The 14,605-nt window shown below is 32.2% G+C and overlaps 1 protein-coding gene across 30 annotated transcripts in view; it reads left to right on the forward strand.

Annotated features, from left to right (window-relative positions):
• The window catches only part of LOC105225059 (gamma-aminobutyric acid receptor subunit beta), a 105,692-nt gene that overhangs the window by 45,417 nt on the left and 45,670 nt on the right, over positions 1-14,605 (forward strand). For all 30 annotated transcript variants that reach the window (XM_049458756.1, XM_049458748.1, XM_049458771.1 and 27 more), the window contains one exon: positions 9,359-9,585. In XM_049458756.1, the coding sequence (XP_049314713.1) occupies positions 9,359-9,585 (227 nt within the window). The remainder of the gene's footprint in view (positions 1-9,358; positions 9,586-14,605) is intronic.

The raw sequence follows: 14,605 nt of genomic DNA on the forward strand, positions 1-14,605 counted from the left end.
CTTGCCCACTGTGGAGCATATCATGAGTTTAGCATAGGTTCCCTTGCTACGGTCAGCAATCCGCTGCGTATGTAGCTTGGTCAGTTTCTACCGATTTCCACCGACCTTCTGTTGACGCCAAACTACTTGCGACTGGGTAGCAGACATCCTAGGAGCAGCACTCCCCCGGGACAGATTTGGGCTTCGGGCTCTACCTTCTTTCACGTGTAATCGGTACCGTTTCGCCATCGTTCGTTTTAATATTTTTGCTTTTCCATGCTAAATGTATCCCCACTCAGAGGCCAAGGCGATGGTTGATGCATGCCCTTAGGAGGCAATGCGTTCAGAGTCGACCAGTGTCATATTAATAACGAGGATAGAGAACGTACCCTGCGGCGTGCAAGGGTTTTAACAGCACGGGGAAGTTGCAACATTTGTCCATCATCTCTCATGGGTGTAACTCCATCATAATCAGGTGGCAGTATGCCGCAACCACTAACCCAGAGTTCTACCAAAGTACTGAAAGATGTAATAATTCTACTCATAGTCAAATTCGAAAGCTGAGATCGAGGCCAGGAATAGAAAGCCCGGGAATGCCGCTGGTCATTTAGCTTTACCTAGGATGCATAAACTCCGAGGAGACGTGCACTACATCCCCGGCTTACTATTCATGAATATGGATGCAGAAACGGCATTTAATCAACTACAAGAAATAGTGAAAAAATGACAATAAGTTAGGGATGAGTTCACGTTTAGTTGTTAGTTAGTAATACCATTTTTTATTTATTTTTTATATTTAACAGACGTTTCCGTTTTGTTCTGTGAAGTGGTTGTATCCACTTGTGCAATTCAAGCAATATGTTTTTGCATTTTGCTTTATAACTACTTGTATGATCAGAGCCATAGAAGGAGTCGATTCAGCATTCACCTATCACGCCATTTCAATAACGAGTGGGGGAACATACTATGAACCTACAAGGGTTTTAACGGGTTCTTAGATATATTTGTCAGATAATAACTGAACGAATAGGATTTTTGTAATAATTTCGATTTTTAAACCAGTCTTTCGCACTTCAGAAAAAAATACCCTTCTTGTGAAACTGCCATTTCGTCAAAGATCAATAGTTAGACTGGTCTTTTCCTCATTATTAGCTTTAATCTATAATAATAATAATAATAATTTTATTTTTTGGGTTTCGAATTAGAGGTAATTTTAAGCTGGAAAATATTCCTCACCTGCGGCCACTTTTTTGTTCTGATTCTCCTATTGATCGCCTTCAAAATGAATCGCCGCAAATTAAAGTATATTAAGTATAATATATATTTAATATTATATATGGTATATACAAAAAATATCGAGGATATGGTATCTATAGAAATTAACCAAAAATAATGATTAATGGGTATTCATGAAGAGTGAAATTTCGCATGAGGTCTGCACTTTTCAATTCAGTTATGTCTAGTGATTTCCACAAATTTTTCTATGCCTCAATTAAATCGACATTTTGATTGCCTTTTATACTCAAACGTATGTACGTACAAAAATGCCTAGCTCAAATCAAATTGGCCGTGTAAAACATTTTATTCCATTAGTTCATATAAACCCAATCAACTAGTGGCTCACACCCTGCAAAGGCTTCTAACATACTGTCAGTCATTTTTGCCTTAATGCAAATTTATGATTATGCTGTACATTTTGCTTGGCCTTGAGTTGTTATTTAAGTTTTGCTTTTATTTGTTTGCATTTTTCGTGTAATGACGAGTAAAAGGCGCCGCTAGCCGTGTAAGACAACATGAACGCACGAATACGCACACACGTGCACATATCAACATTCATATATTTTTATCCATATGTTGTCAAGCGTGCAAGCTTTTACATACAACAATATTGACATACATAAATATTAACATAAACACGTGTAGTCGTTTCGCTGGCAGGCAAGCACAGGCACAGGAACTGTTTAATATTTAATTTATGCATTCGTAGTTAGACATTAAATCATAAACTACAAGCTGGAACAAGTATTTACTACATTCAGCTGTATGCTACATTTGTAAGCAAGGTTATTGTGTAGGTTAGAGCACAATCTAATATATACATATTTACATAGAATAATTCATAGCTGCATAAGTGAAAAAGTTGTAGAAAATATTTACATAAAAGACACGAAGATTAGCGCCATCATTAACCCTTACACCACTTGCTTTAGCTTTCATGTCCTAATGTAATTCATTTGCGTAAGTCTTTGCATCTCATGCATTGCTTAATATTAGCATAACTTATGCATTCAACCTACGTAGCTCATGCATACGATCATTTACATGCAAGTGGCATTTTTTTTAAATGTATATGCAAAACCAAACGCACATATAAATCAAAATTGCACAACGTTTACGTGCTATTTTTCTGCACATATTCTCACTTGGGCGTGTTAAGGTGAACGAGGTAACAAGAAACGCACTCCTCTTTACATAACGTAATTTTAATTAATATAATAGCTGGTCAGGTTCAATTTATATGTTAATTTTTTTATGTCTAAATCGATTTAAAAGCTAAAGTCCCACCAAAAATGGCTTATTTTTTTGCTGTGAAAAGTCAACTGGTTCTGGCAAGTAGTGAAAATAACTAAAGTTAAGTGTTATTAATACTAGGTATAGGTACCAACAAAAACAAAATTTGAAATTTCAATTTATAGGCAAACTATTTCTTCATAATTTGTACTTCCAAAGACTACTCCAATTATTACCACTATTACCATTCTGATTACAGTGCTGTTACCAAAATATTTAAATATCTGTACATATTTCAATTCTATTTTTAGGTTTTATTATCATTACTCCATACTATTAATTTCCCAAAGCAGTTGCATTTGAAATTATAAGTAGTTCAATGTCATTGCTTCAATAATACGTTTCCAATATTATTTTTCTGAACTGATACACAAATGTAAATACTGCTCACTAACATAGTGTCATTTCTGAAGTTTTATTATATTATCATTGCATTTCAGTTTATTTTTGTTACGCTTTTTTTCTAACATAAGGCCGTCGGAAGGAGTCGCCTCGATAATGGAAGAAAACTGTAAACACATCTATGATTTTTGACTTGCTTTGACGTGTTTTATTTGGCCTCGGCTCACATATGCCACGATAGTCGGCCGATTGATCATCTTTTTCGGATCGCAAATATAGATCCAAGACTCATCGCCAGTAATATTAGCACTTTGGTAGTCAGAAAGCATTGTTTCACAGACACTGTTTTTCGAAAAATTTTAGTAATTTTGTAAACAATCGTACTTTCACTTTGTTTAGGCCCAAATGATCTTTCAAAAGGGTTTTCACTAATCTCTGATATCTTCCGATATTCCAACAATGCCACACAGATCTCTGACTGACAATCGCAGATCCTCAAGCACTATAAATAGTAGAATATTTTATTGACGTGTTGATGGGCACCCTGGAAAAAATACTTTTCTTCGTATATGGAAATATTTAAAGGTATTTTTCAAGCGTTGGAAAATTCTTAATAAAAAAATTTTCATATTGCATCTATATAAAAATATCCTTGTGTAATATTTTGCTTTAAAACACAAGCAAATAAAAAATATTTTGCACAAAAAAAAAAATTATTTGTAAATTTTGGATGGAAAACCCCATAAACAAGTAAATGATCAAGGTGATGAGCTAAGTCGACTTCTTTCTGTCTGACTATTCGTCTGTACAAATGCGTAGTGATCCCCCACTTTTTAATATATTAATCTGAAAACTTTCCAACGCTCTTTTCATCTAAAGAGGCTCCTCATTTTTTGGAATCGTCGATATCGGCCTACTAAAGGATATAGTACATAATACACGATCAAAATCATGATTTTATTTATTTGATGAGGTATTATCCCAAAATATGATACTGATTATTGTCGAAGACAACAGTTTGATGAGGAAAAAATTGCTTAGCTCAGAAGAATATAGCATATAACTTATTAAAATCAGGCTCTTGAAGGGAAACTTTTGCGAAGGTTACTAAAATATTTTTTGTTATTGTTATTTAATTTGCTTTTATTTTTTGTATATATTATTTTGTATATACATAAATAGAAGTGTACACATACATACTTATCTCATTGTATGTAAAATATTATTTCTTCTTACGAGCTTTCATTCATATCCCACTGTAACTTTTACTAAGTTTATACATATTAACGCTATCTTATTTATAAAACATTTGACCCTACAAACTCAATTTACTGATGTTCTGTTTAGAAAACTATTATGAGAACACCATAAGGATGTGTGTGCGTAATATTCATTGAAAATACATACATGCAGACATTAATGGTTACAGGTTCCATTTCACCCCAGCTTGTTTTGCGCAATTGCAATATCTACATATATAAAAATAATAATAAATATATATAAATAATAATAAATATAAAAATATATATTATATTATAATCGCGCATAAATATTATAAATACACACAGTGCTGAGTTTTACGGTATTTATACCATACATATATATATAAAGACTGAATTTCAAATAAACGCACCAGCATATCTTATCATATATCAAAGCACACACACACACAATTATTTGAAAAGATAAAACGATATCACTTTTTATTTCATGGTATACCTTAGAAGTATATATTTATTACAATTTCAGTCAGATAAACATAAATATATGTACATACATACTTACAAGCGGACATTCTTGTACATTAGTAGGCAGGAAGTTAAACTGTGCGATAAAAATTGCAAAATTCCTTTCCACTCGTCTCATGAATAATCCCGTCATTCACCATAAAACCCTAAATTGTATATTCATTTAACTAGTGGCAATAATTTAGTTATGCCAAATAGTGCGTACACTGCTTACTTTACTCCTTATATGCCTTAATTTGTTAGGAAATTGTTTATTATTAGAAAGCGATTGTGTTTTCGTTTCATTTGATTTTGCCTACATTTCGCTATTGTTAAGGAACTCGAGTGGAAACCAAATCAATTTCTTGTATTAACTATTTGCCATATACATACTATATTGTATATTGTGTAATAATTCGTTTAATGTATATTATGTACATATATACATAACTGTAAACAATGAGAATAAAGTGTAATAAACATTAATAATGTGCATTTATGCCAAATAAAGATATATAGAACTTATTAAAATACATTTACATAATGTAATATAAATAAGAATACACAAGTTAAACAAATAAAATAACATTTGCTAATTGAATACTTTTATTAATAAATTTGCATAAATAGCCTTTAGTACATATAATTTTGTAAACATCGACGTTAAGCTTTATAAGACAAATATTCTCACATTTAGTTAAATCATCAAATTTTACAAGCATATTACACAATTTACCCATCTACCACAATCAATGAGATATTCACAATAAAGTTATTGTACATAGTGACCAACAACTAGCTATACACTGCGTATACGCAACATTTATTTGAGATCAATGCAATCAGCAGGTAGACATAACACGCGGTGCGTACAAAGCACGTAGTTGCAGACATGCTTACACTCATAAAATATTCACTTCCTGGTAGATGACGAACGGCAAAACTTTTAATAATTCGATATTTGTTTGTTCATATTTATTTTTTTTATTTGTTTGTGTAGTATACATACATATGAAATAAACCTTTCCATTGGACGAAATTGCTTACTGATTGCGTCTATTTTTGGTGGAAAATTATACTTTACTTCTGTATATACTACATACTTACTAGATACTTACACCAACTAAACTAACAGAAATTAGAATACTCGTCATATCAGTGCTGGGGCAAGGCCGATACCACTTTTTTGGTCTCACAATACGGTAGTAGAATTTACCGCTTAATATTTTAGGAAAAATACTTCAAATAACTTATAATTCGTCACCTGAAATGGAAGATTTCGTACCACCAAAAAATTCGAGATTGAGCTTTTTATTGCTTACGATTTACTACTACTACAAATATGTATCATACCATTTAACCTCCTGCTGACAGGTGAAACCAATATATAACTAATACATAACCATTTTATAACCAAAGCTCAAACTTTTGTTTCGATGTGAGTGGTTTCTATTATATCGCTTTTCTTTCGCTTGCAAACTTATGAAAAGCTGTGTTGGGTTATTTTGCATTTTAGGTGGCGATATGAACTAAACGTTTGCTATTGAGCGAAATTGCTCACTGATTGTGGCTATTTTTGGTAGAAAATTGCCTTGTACCAAAACCACTAAGCGGAATTAGAATACCAAGATACCATTTCTTCTTCTCACATTACGGTAGCGGAATTTTCCGTTTAATATTTTAGGAATAATACATGAAAATAATAATACTATAGTCAAGTAACAACAGGTGATTAAGTAAACCAACATTTCTATAACATTACAAAGGATGTACGTAAGCTAGGAGAACGTGTCGCGTGCTTCTACTATCGTGTTTACTATTTTCAAATTTATTTAACTTAATTTTATTAAGATATCATACATCTTAAAAATAAATGGCAGCATAAAGTTCACCAAAAAGACGATAAACATAGAATTTTTTAAATCGGTATCCAGTTTTTGGACACTAGCAACATACCACTTTCCTAACCACTTAGGAAGACTCACCTGTTTAATTTCTTAATTTTAGTAAGGTTGCTCATATATTGAGAGATATGTATGTTTATGATCTTTAGCTAAATGAAACGTCAGAAGTTAGTTATTATAGTATGCTAACTCTATTCCATAAGGACTTTCTGTATAATCAACGATATATAGTAGGTTAGGTTAGTTTAATCTGGTAGGCCAATAAGCCACGCACAGATGCGATACCGGATGGAGTTCAGTTGCTACATCCAAGAGGAGTAGCCATTCTTTAAGATGCCTTTGCTTGATGCAAATTTTAACACACTCTTTGACTTCACTATCGATACCTCCTCAAGTGTATCATAAAGCGGGGACTCTTGCCAATGCGGGACAAGTGTGCAACAGATGCTCCATTGATTCTAGTGGCTTGCTCTAGACATTTACTGCAGTCTTCTCAATCTGTTAGCCCCATCCTGACCAGACTGTGACCAGTTAGTATTTCCATCATATTCCTACAGTCTCTTCTATCGAATTTTGTGCCTTTTCGATCTTACAGTTGGTGACTTTTGCAGGATTGCAACCAGGTAGCTCATTCCAACGGGCTTTAATTTTATTTACAATGCTTTTGCTAAGATCGTCGTATAGACAATGCATGGGTTTCCCAATGTTGATCACGTTTTCGGATGTTAGTCATACACCATTCTTGGCCGTCTCATCCACTATTTCATTACTGTCGATGCCTTTGTGGCCTGGCACCCAGTAGAAGTGAAGTTGCTTACTTCTGGAAATACTTTTCACTGCTGCTCTTCTTCCCAAGACATTCTGGCCGATATACGATACAAGGTTAATCGATATGAGTGGCATAAAATGAACTGGAAATACTAAGACTGCAATATTCCGGTATTCTGTTTGTGTCGTGCTGAAAGTGTGACTGGATTTTAAATGAAGCCATTGTAAAGTCTGAGCTAAAGCTGATATGCTAAAATTTCTATATTCAATGCGGCTATTAGAAAATGTGATTTTTTCAGCTAATCTAAATAAATTCGTCTGGAAATATTAATATGTCTATAAATTGTATTTATGGATTAGAGACTTTAAAGCGAATTATTAAGTATCGACGAGAAACGTAGCATCTGAGTTTATGGAATTTATTGTGAGAGCCATACCTAAAAAGAAGCTTGGAGGTATAAAGTTTTTCAACGCTAACCATATCACAAATAATTCGTACTAGGAAAGTGTGTACAAAGGATAGTTCATGTAAACATTTTACTGAAAGCTATTGGCTCCTACAGGTGTTAAATTATGAAAATAATGCAAACAAAAATAAAAAAATAAAATAAAAAAGGTATAAGGTAAACTATTTTAAATATTGTAATAGAATAGTTATTATAAACTCTTTAGAAAATCGCCAGAGTTAGTAACTTGGAGAAATCTTAACCCCGCTCTTTGATAGCAAATGACAAACTTGGATGTGTACTTACCCTCGCAAAGGCTGAGCGAATTGAAGTATTTGAGCCTTATACACAAAAACTAAAAACGTTGTTTATTGTTTAAGTAGATCTAGAAAAAATTGTTAATTTTGTGAGAGTGGTGCTATTAGATCAGGTTATAGATCTGGATCAGGTTGTATACGTAGATCTAATATCTCTCACTTTCTAGCTGAGATTGCTGAAGTACTTGCATTTCGTACCGGTTGCATACACTTACCTACGTATTAATTGATTATAATTTTATACATTCACTAAAACAAAATACATTTTTTCCACAACTTTGAATAACACAAAATAAAAAATTAAATTTAAATTCAAAAGAGGTACTTTTTAAAGCCGATTGCTCTACTTGAAACCTTGCAATATTAAAGGATAAGTCATTATAAACGTGTAAATTAAATCAATGAAGATTAGCTAGCCCTTAGATAATTTCAATTTTAGCTTTTTTACGCAGCATACCAACACGAGGTGTAAATATATCAAGACAGTTAATCATTTCTAATAAGAAAGTTTTAGTTTTCTCATAATTATAATAAATTTACGTACATTAGCTAATTCAGTTAAAAGGCTTGCTTGCTTTTTTCAGCTTTTCTAATATGTTCTCTTTCATGCTTATGGGATATCACGCATGTACCGTTGCACGGAATTTCGTTAATTGTTTCATGCTCATAAAAAAATATAAAAAAGTACTTTAAAAATGTTTTAAAATATATAAAATGTTTTAAAAGTGATAACTTAATTTTATAAAATACTCGTTTAAATTTTAAATGTAGGCATATAAAATAGTTCGAGAATAAAGGCATGTTTTCACTGTTCGTTTTCAATTTCTATGGTTACGCTGGATTTAGATTTAAATTATTATTTACTTTGCTTGAAACTTTTTTCAATTTTTGTCACGTGTAGCCTTTATATGTATGATTTAAAACTCTTGTTATGTTTTGTTCGATATTAAACACAATTTTGATTAGAACAGTTATGCTTTTACTACTCTTGATACAGAAACAAACTTGTTTATATTTTAGCTTTATGTATAACATACTAATAAAAGTTTTCTTTGTTCATATTTTTGCAAAATTTGCAAAAACTTTTTCCTCTTTCAAATCGAACTGGCTCTACGCAAAATCGGCACATTAACTGCTACCGCTATGTCTACTCGGCCCCACGCCCATGTAAACCACCAACAACAACTGTCGTATTATTTACTGTATCTGTAATGGGAAACAAAATCACTTAAAAACCAACCAAAAACGCTCGAAATTGCAAATTGGATATGCGCGAAACAAAAATCTATAATATATTTTATCAGGACTTTACATTGGATTTTTACTTTCGTCAATTTTGGACCGATCCTCGTTTAGCGTATAGAAAACGGCCTGGTGTAGAAACACTATCGGTTGGATCTGAGTTCATAAAAAATATTTGGGTACCTGACACCTTTTTTGTAAATGAAAAACAATCATATTTTCATATTGCAACAACAAGTAATGAATTCATACGTGTTCATCATTCTGGATCAATAACACGAAGTATTAGGTAACAAAACAAATTAAATTTCTAACTATTTCTTACAGAAAACGAATTTTTATGATTCATCTTTCTAAAACAAAACTTAAAAAAATATCAATATTTTTTCATTTGAAATAAATGTCGTGTGATTTTCATGAAACAAACTGAAACAAAAAAGCAAACCAAACAACAAAAATATTACATTATTTATTGCTGTCTTGTTCGGTGTACAAATTTTGGTTTTTCTTTGTATATATATACATACATATATATGTATTAATACTTACTAAATGTCGTTCTATGTGTTTTCATTATAATTTCACTTCATTTATTATTTTATATGATCAAAATGGGCACATAATTTCATTTAAAGTGAGTTCAATTGGCAAAAGTGAATCATCTTATATACATACTTATATGTATTTATACTAACTAAGGTATAGATATTACCAACATTATTATATCTGATCAATATGATTAAAATTTGGTAACAATCGTAATTACTGTCTTCATGCGCTGTGTCTTGAAAGCGAATTTAAGGCAACCATTAAAATAACCAACCAAGATAGTAAGGAGGCTTCATTATATATATACAAAAATAAAATAGCTTTACTGACATATGTAAGTTTGCTAAAATTTTGTTGAAAATATTTTAGCTCTTCTTTCATATATTTATTTGATTTAAATTTAGAGAGAAACTATAACAAGCTAAAGTTATGTCGATGAACCGCATTGTCTATATTATTCATTCGAGAAATATTTCTTTTTTCTTTATCCAGTGATTCTCTATACAGTTCATACTTAAAGCCTTCTGAATTTTTAGAGAATGTGGCATTTAGTATAACCAGAAAATTATCATTGATTGTCTATCTGAAAAAGTAAAGAGTAATCCATTTCGAGGCTACCTACTTTTTTTTAAGAAAAAATACAAAAACTTCCAATTTATTGTGAAACTTCTAAAAAAACATGAGATTATCTGCTCACCGAAGTGTCCACACAATAAATCCATTGACTGATGAGATGTGTGGAAAGTGGCGTCGTTTTGTGGAAACCAAATTTTGCAGAGACCACGCGTTTCATTTTCAAGCATCAAATAGTCAGTTATGTTGGCGCGAAAACGGTCGAATTTGACGGTTACTTTCTCACCGGCATCATTTTTAAAGAAATGTGGACAAATGATTCCACCGGTCCATAAACGATACCAAATCGTGATTTTTCTGATGAAATGGCAGCGAAATGCGGCAGCTTGGCTTATTTACATACCCATTGAGACAGAAATAGGTCTCAACGTTGAACAAAATTTAACTCTAAAACGTCGAATCTTCTTTGGCTTCAGTCCTTTATACGCTTTCATTTTAATGTGCCAAATTGTTCCATATGTCAGTCCGAGTTGCTACGAACGGCGCCAAATCGACTCTTCACGGTTTTCGTGTACTTTTTCAGCTATGGGTGCTATATTTTCTTCACTGCGTGTTGAACATATGTAGTCTATTCGGTCTAATATTATTCAATAATGGATGCTGTGTCTCCAGATGGGTTATGGTATTGCTCTCAGTAAACCATAAGTTGAGCGAAGTAAGCGAAATATTCTTTTGTAATAAAGTTGAACGATTTGTAAACGTTGTTCAGACGTAAGTCTTTTACATAAATTATATAAGAGAATGACACGACTCACGCGTGATCTGCGTAGCCCAGAGAAAAAAGTACCTTTACTTGGATCACCCGTTATAACCCATAGTTAGCTACCATAGCAGTAGCGCTTTTTAGGTGGTAGGCTTATCTTCAAGATTGTGGGTTAAACAGAATAATTATACTAGTACAGATGACTGCAGCAACTGAAATCCTAAAATACATGCTGTTACACAAAAAATCAAAATTGATCTTATAGGTTCAGAAGGGATTGCATAAACGGACAAGTTTGGTTAGTACAGGCCGCTCAGGAACTCATTGACTGTTCAGCTACGTCGAAGGCTTCTAAAGTCTTCTTTACGGCGCCTTTGAAATAGTTGAAAGATAACTGACGACACCAACCAGCAACTTATATTAGAATATTATATATGGTATGCAGATCAAAAAACTATGTTAGGAGATGGAAAACTAAGTAGCATAAGATATATCACCATAAGATACAATTATATCTTGGATACCCTACGTTTTTACTAACCAATTAAGATTTTAATTTCTATACAAAACCCAATCTCATAGTTTCGGAAAGTTCAACTTATATGTGTGTTGAAAGCACTGAGCATATGAGAATTTCAAGTACCGAATTAAACATATAAAGTTAACGGCTAACGAAGACCGTGAGAATAATTTATGGTCTGCCTAGTTCGTTAAAATCAATTATCGAAAATCAGCTGTTTAACTGCGGTGCTCTCTCAAGTCAACTGACTAAAATACAGATAAGAGCATTTTTTTGCCAGCTAAGTGAACCCTAGAGAAGCTGAAACAGACTTAAAGATCGAGAGAATAATTTCCGGGTTGTTTTACTTATTAGAATAATTTATGCTAGTCAAAATTAGGAAAATCAGCTATATAACAGGGGCGCGAAACAGTCGTCGGTAGAGGCATAGCGCATGAAGTACTTAGCTTGAACTTATCACACATTACACTTACTCATTACAAAAATTGAATATGCACTAATACTTTGTACAACAAAAAATATACAATAAAGAAGAAAAAGGTTGAATTAAAGCTGTAAGGAAAAAACCACAGTGTGCAGTGTATTTTACACCGTAAAAAGGTTTGCACTCTCTGGAGAAATATTTTCTACTACCTTTAAACAAGAATCTGTCCAAAAACAAGAAAAAAAATAAATAACCAAAAAGAAATAATTGAAATGCACAAAAGCAAGGAGCAAAATGCAAATTTGAAGGAATTCGCCACAACAAAGGATATGCACATGAAATTGCATGGTTTGGCAAATGCAAAGAAGACATGCAGTGCGCATGTAGTGAGCGTGAGCAAGTGTTATAAAGCAAAGAGGTGATGGCGTGTAAGTAAGTCGTTCGTTAATAAATGCTTGGCACATATTCCATGCTCATACAATAATCTTATGTAAATATACATACTCAACCAAAATGAACCAACAAAGAAAGACGAAGCAGAAAGCAAGGTATTGTCAATGCAATATGAATACGTGCATACACTTGTGTGTGTGCCTTTGAAACGTAGGTGTAATAATGCATTATTTAGTTTCATTTGCATATAAAACCATTAGCTATAATATATATTAATATATAATATATATGTATACATATATAAATATATAGGCATATAAACACTTACATTTCATATATTGAAGTATGTGAAAATAAGCACGCAAAAAATATTATTTAACGATTAAATACTAAATTTTTTAAAAAGTAGTTAAATATTTGCGAAACTTAATTTATATTTTCATTTAAACTCATACTTAGCTTAGTGCAGCTTGCCAGCATAACTCACAAATATGTCATGAACTATTCAAACATGTAATTAGTTACGAATTAGTGCCCATTAGATTATTAATACATTACTTATATGCCGCAACATATCGGAGATGTAAAAAACACATTTTTATAAACATATTGTAAACAGTAAAATACTCTTTTAACAATCCAATTGAACTCGCTGACTTTAAAAATTCACCTTTATGTTTTTATAGGGAAGCATTTATTGATACTAATGAGCTCAAAAAGAAAATGTATATGCTTTAGATAAGAAAAGGATATTCAGTACATGTTATTTGTGGTTTTCGAAAACTCTGTGGAAGGTACATTATAAAGCAATAGAAAATTATTTAAGCTTCTACTTTTTTACTAAAATGCACTTAAACTTAAAAATCTTTTAACAATGTTTGCTTCATTGTACCTTGAACAGTGTATATTACGCTATCCATGAAGTTTGTAACACCCTGAAGGAAACGTCGGAAACTATATTTACAAATACTTTCAATTAAAATTTAAGGCAAGTGATGTTCAACAAAGTTTTTTGTAAAATCTCAAATGAATATGTAGAACTTGAAATATCATATCAACCACCACCGGTACAGGGTCCATTACAATAAAATTAATATAATTTCGGAAATGACATATGGATCGAAAAATCCGTTCAAAGAGATATTTTTGAATGTCTAAAATATCTAGTTATGAAACAAAATAAACCAAATGTTCGACTTTTTAAAATTTTTAGGCAAGCATATCCATATAATAACCTCCACGCTCTTTGCCGGAAAGCGTTGGGTCTTCCAGTAAGGCTCCACTCAAGCACAAAAGGCAAAAACAACTCTGAAATAAAGAACATGGCATGTAGAATTCAAAGAATCTGCAAAAAAACTTTGGTACGCGCAGTGTCCTCAATACCAAAAGAAACTGTGCATGCTGCTGTTAATTAATGGCCGAATTGTTTGAGGGCTTGTGTGAAAGCAAAATGTGACCAATTCGAATGAAAGCGTTTACGTCGCCCATTTAATAAAAATAAGTTTTTCGAAAAAAACTTATAGTTTCATGAAGAAACACGACTTATGGCAGGAGTAAGTACTTATGTCTATAAATGATCCGTGAGACGAGTCAATTAACCCATGTTGGCATGAAGCAAACCGTTTGTGGGTGCCTTTTGTGACTTAGTTATTTATCTAATGCACCGGTAAAGTCGATTTTTAACGATTAATGATTTCTTATAGAATCAAGATTACTACTATTTCCTCTAAGTTTAGCAAATGAATTTCATTTTGGTGGTTAGGCCAATGAGCAAAAAGAGAATAATCTAATATTTATTATAGGAATAATTAAAAAAGAAAAATAATCGATTTGCTCTCTTTCAGACCTTAATAAATATATATTTGGGGGTACAAAAAGGTTTGATATTGTTATGCAAAATTGTGGTTATTTACCGGACTTCTATGAACGACATTGAGCTTATGCTATCTGAAACAAAACACAAAATATTATTCTAATCTATATAAGACGAGCTAGTGATGTATGTTTTTAGCCATGGTCATTAGAACGCTTCGAGACTGCGTATATCTGATTCTACAGAGATTTTATTTTTCAAGCTCTCATTAATT

The sequence above is a fragment of the Bactrocera dorsalis genome, chromosome 5, assembly GCF_023373825.1.
Source record: "Bactrocera dorsalis isolate Fly_Bdor chromosome 5, ASM2337382v1, whole genome shotgun sequence".
Classification (NCBI taxonomy): Eukaryota; Metazoa; Arthropoda; class Insecta; order Diptera; family Tephritidae; genus Bactrocera; species Bactrocera dorsalis.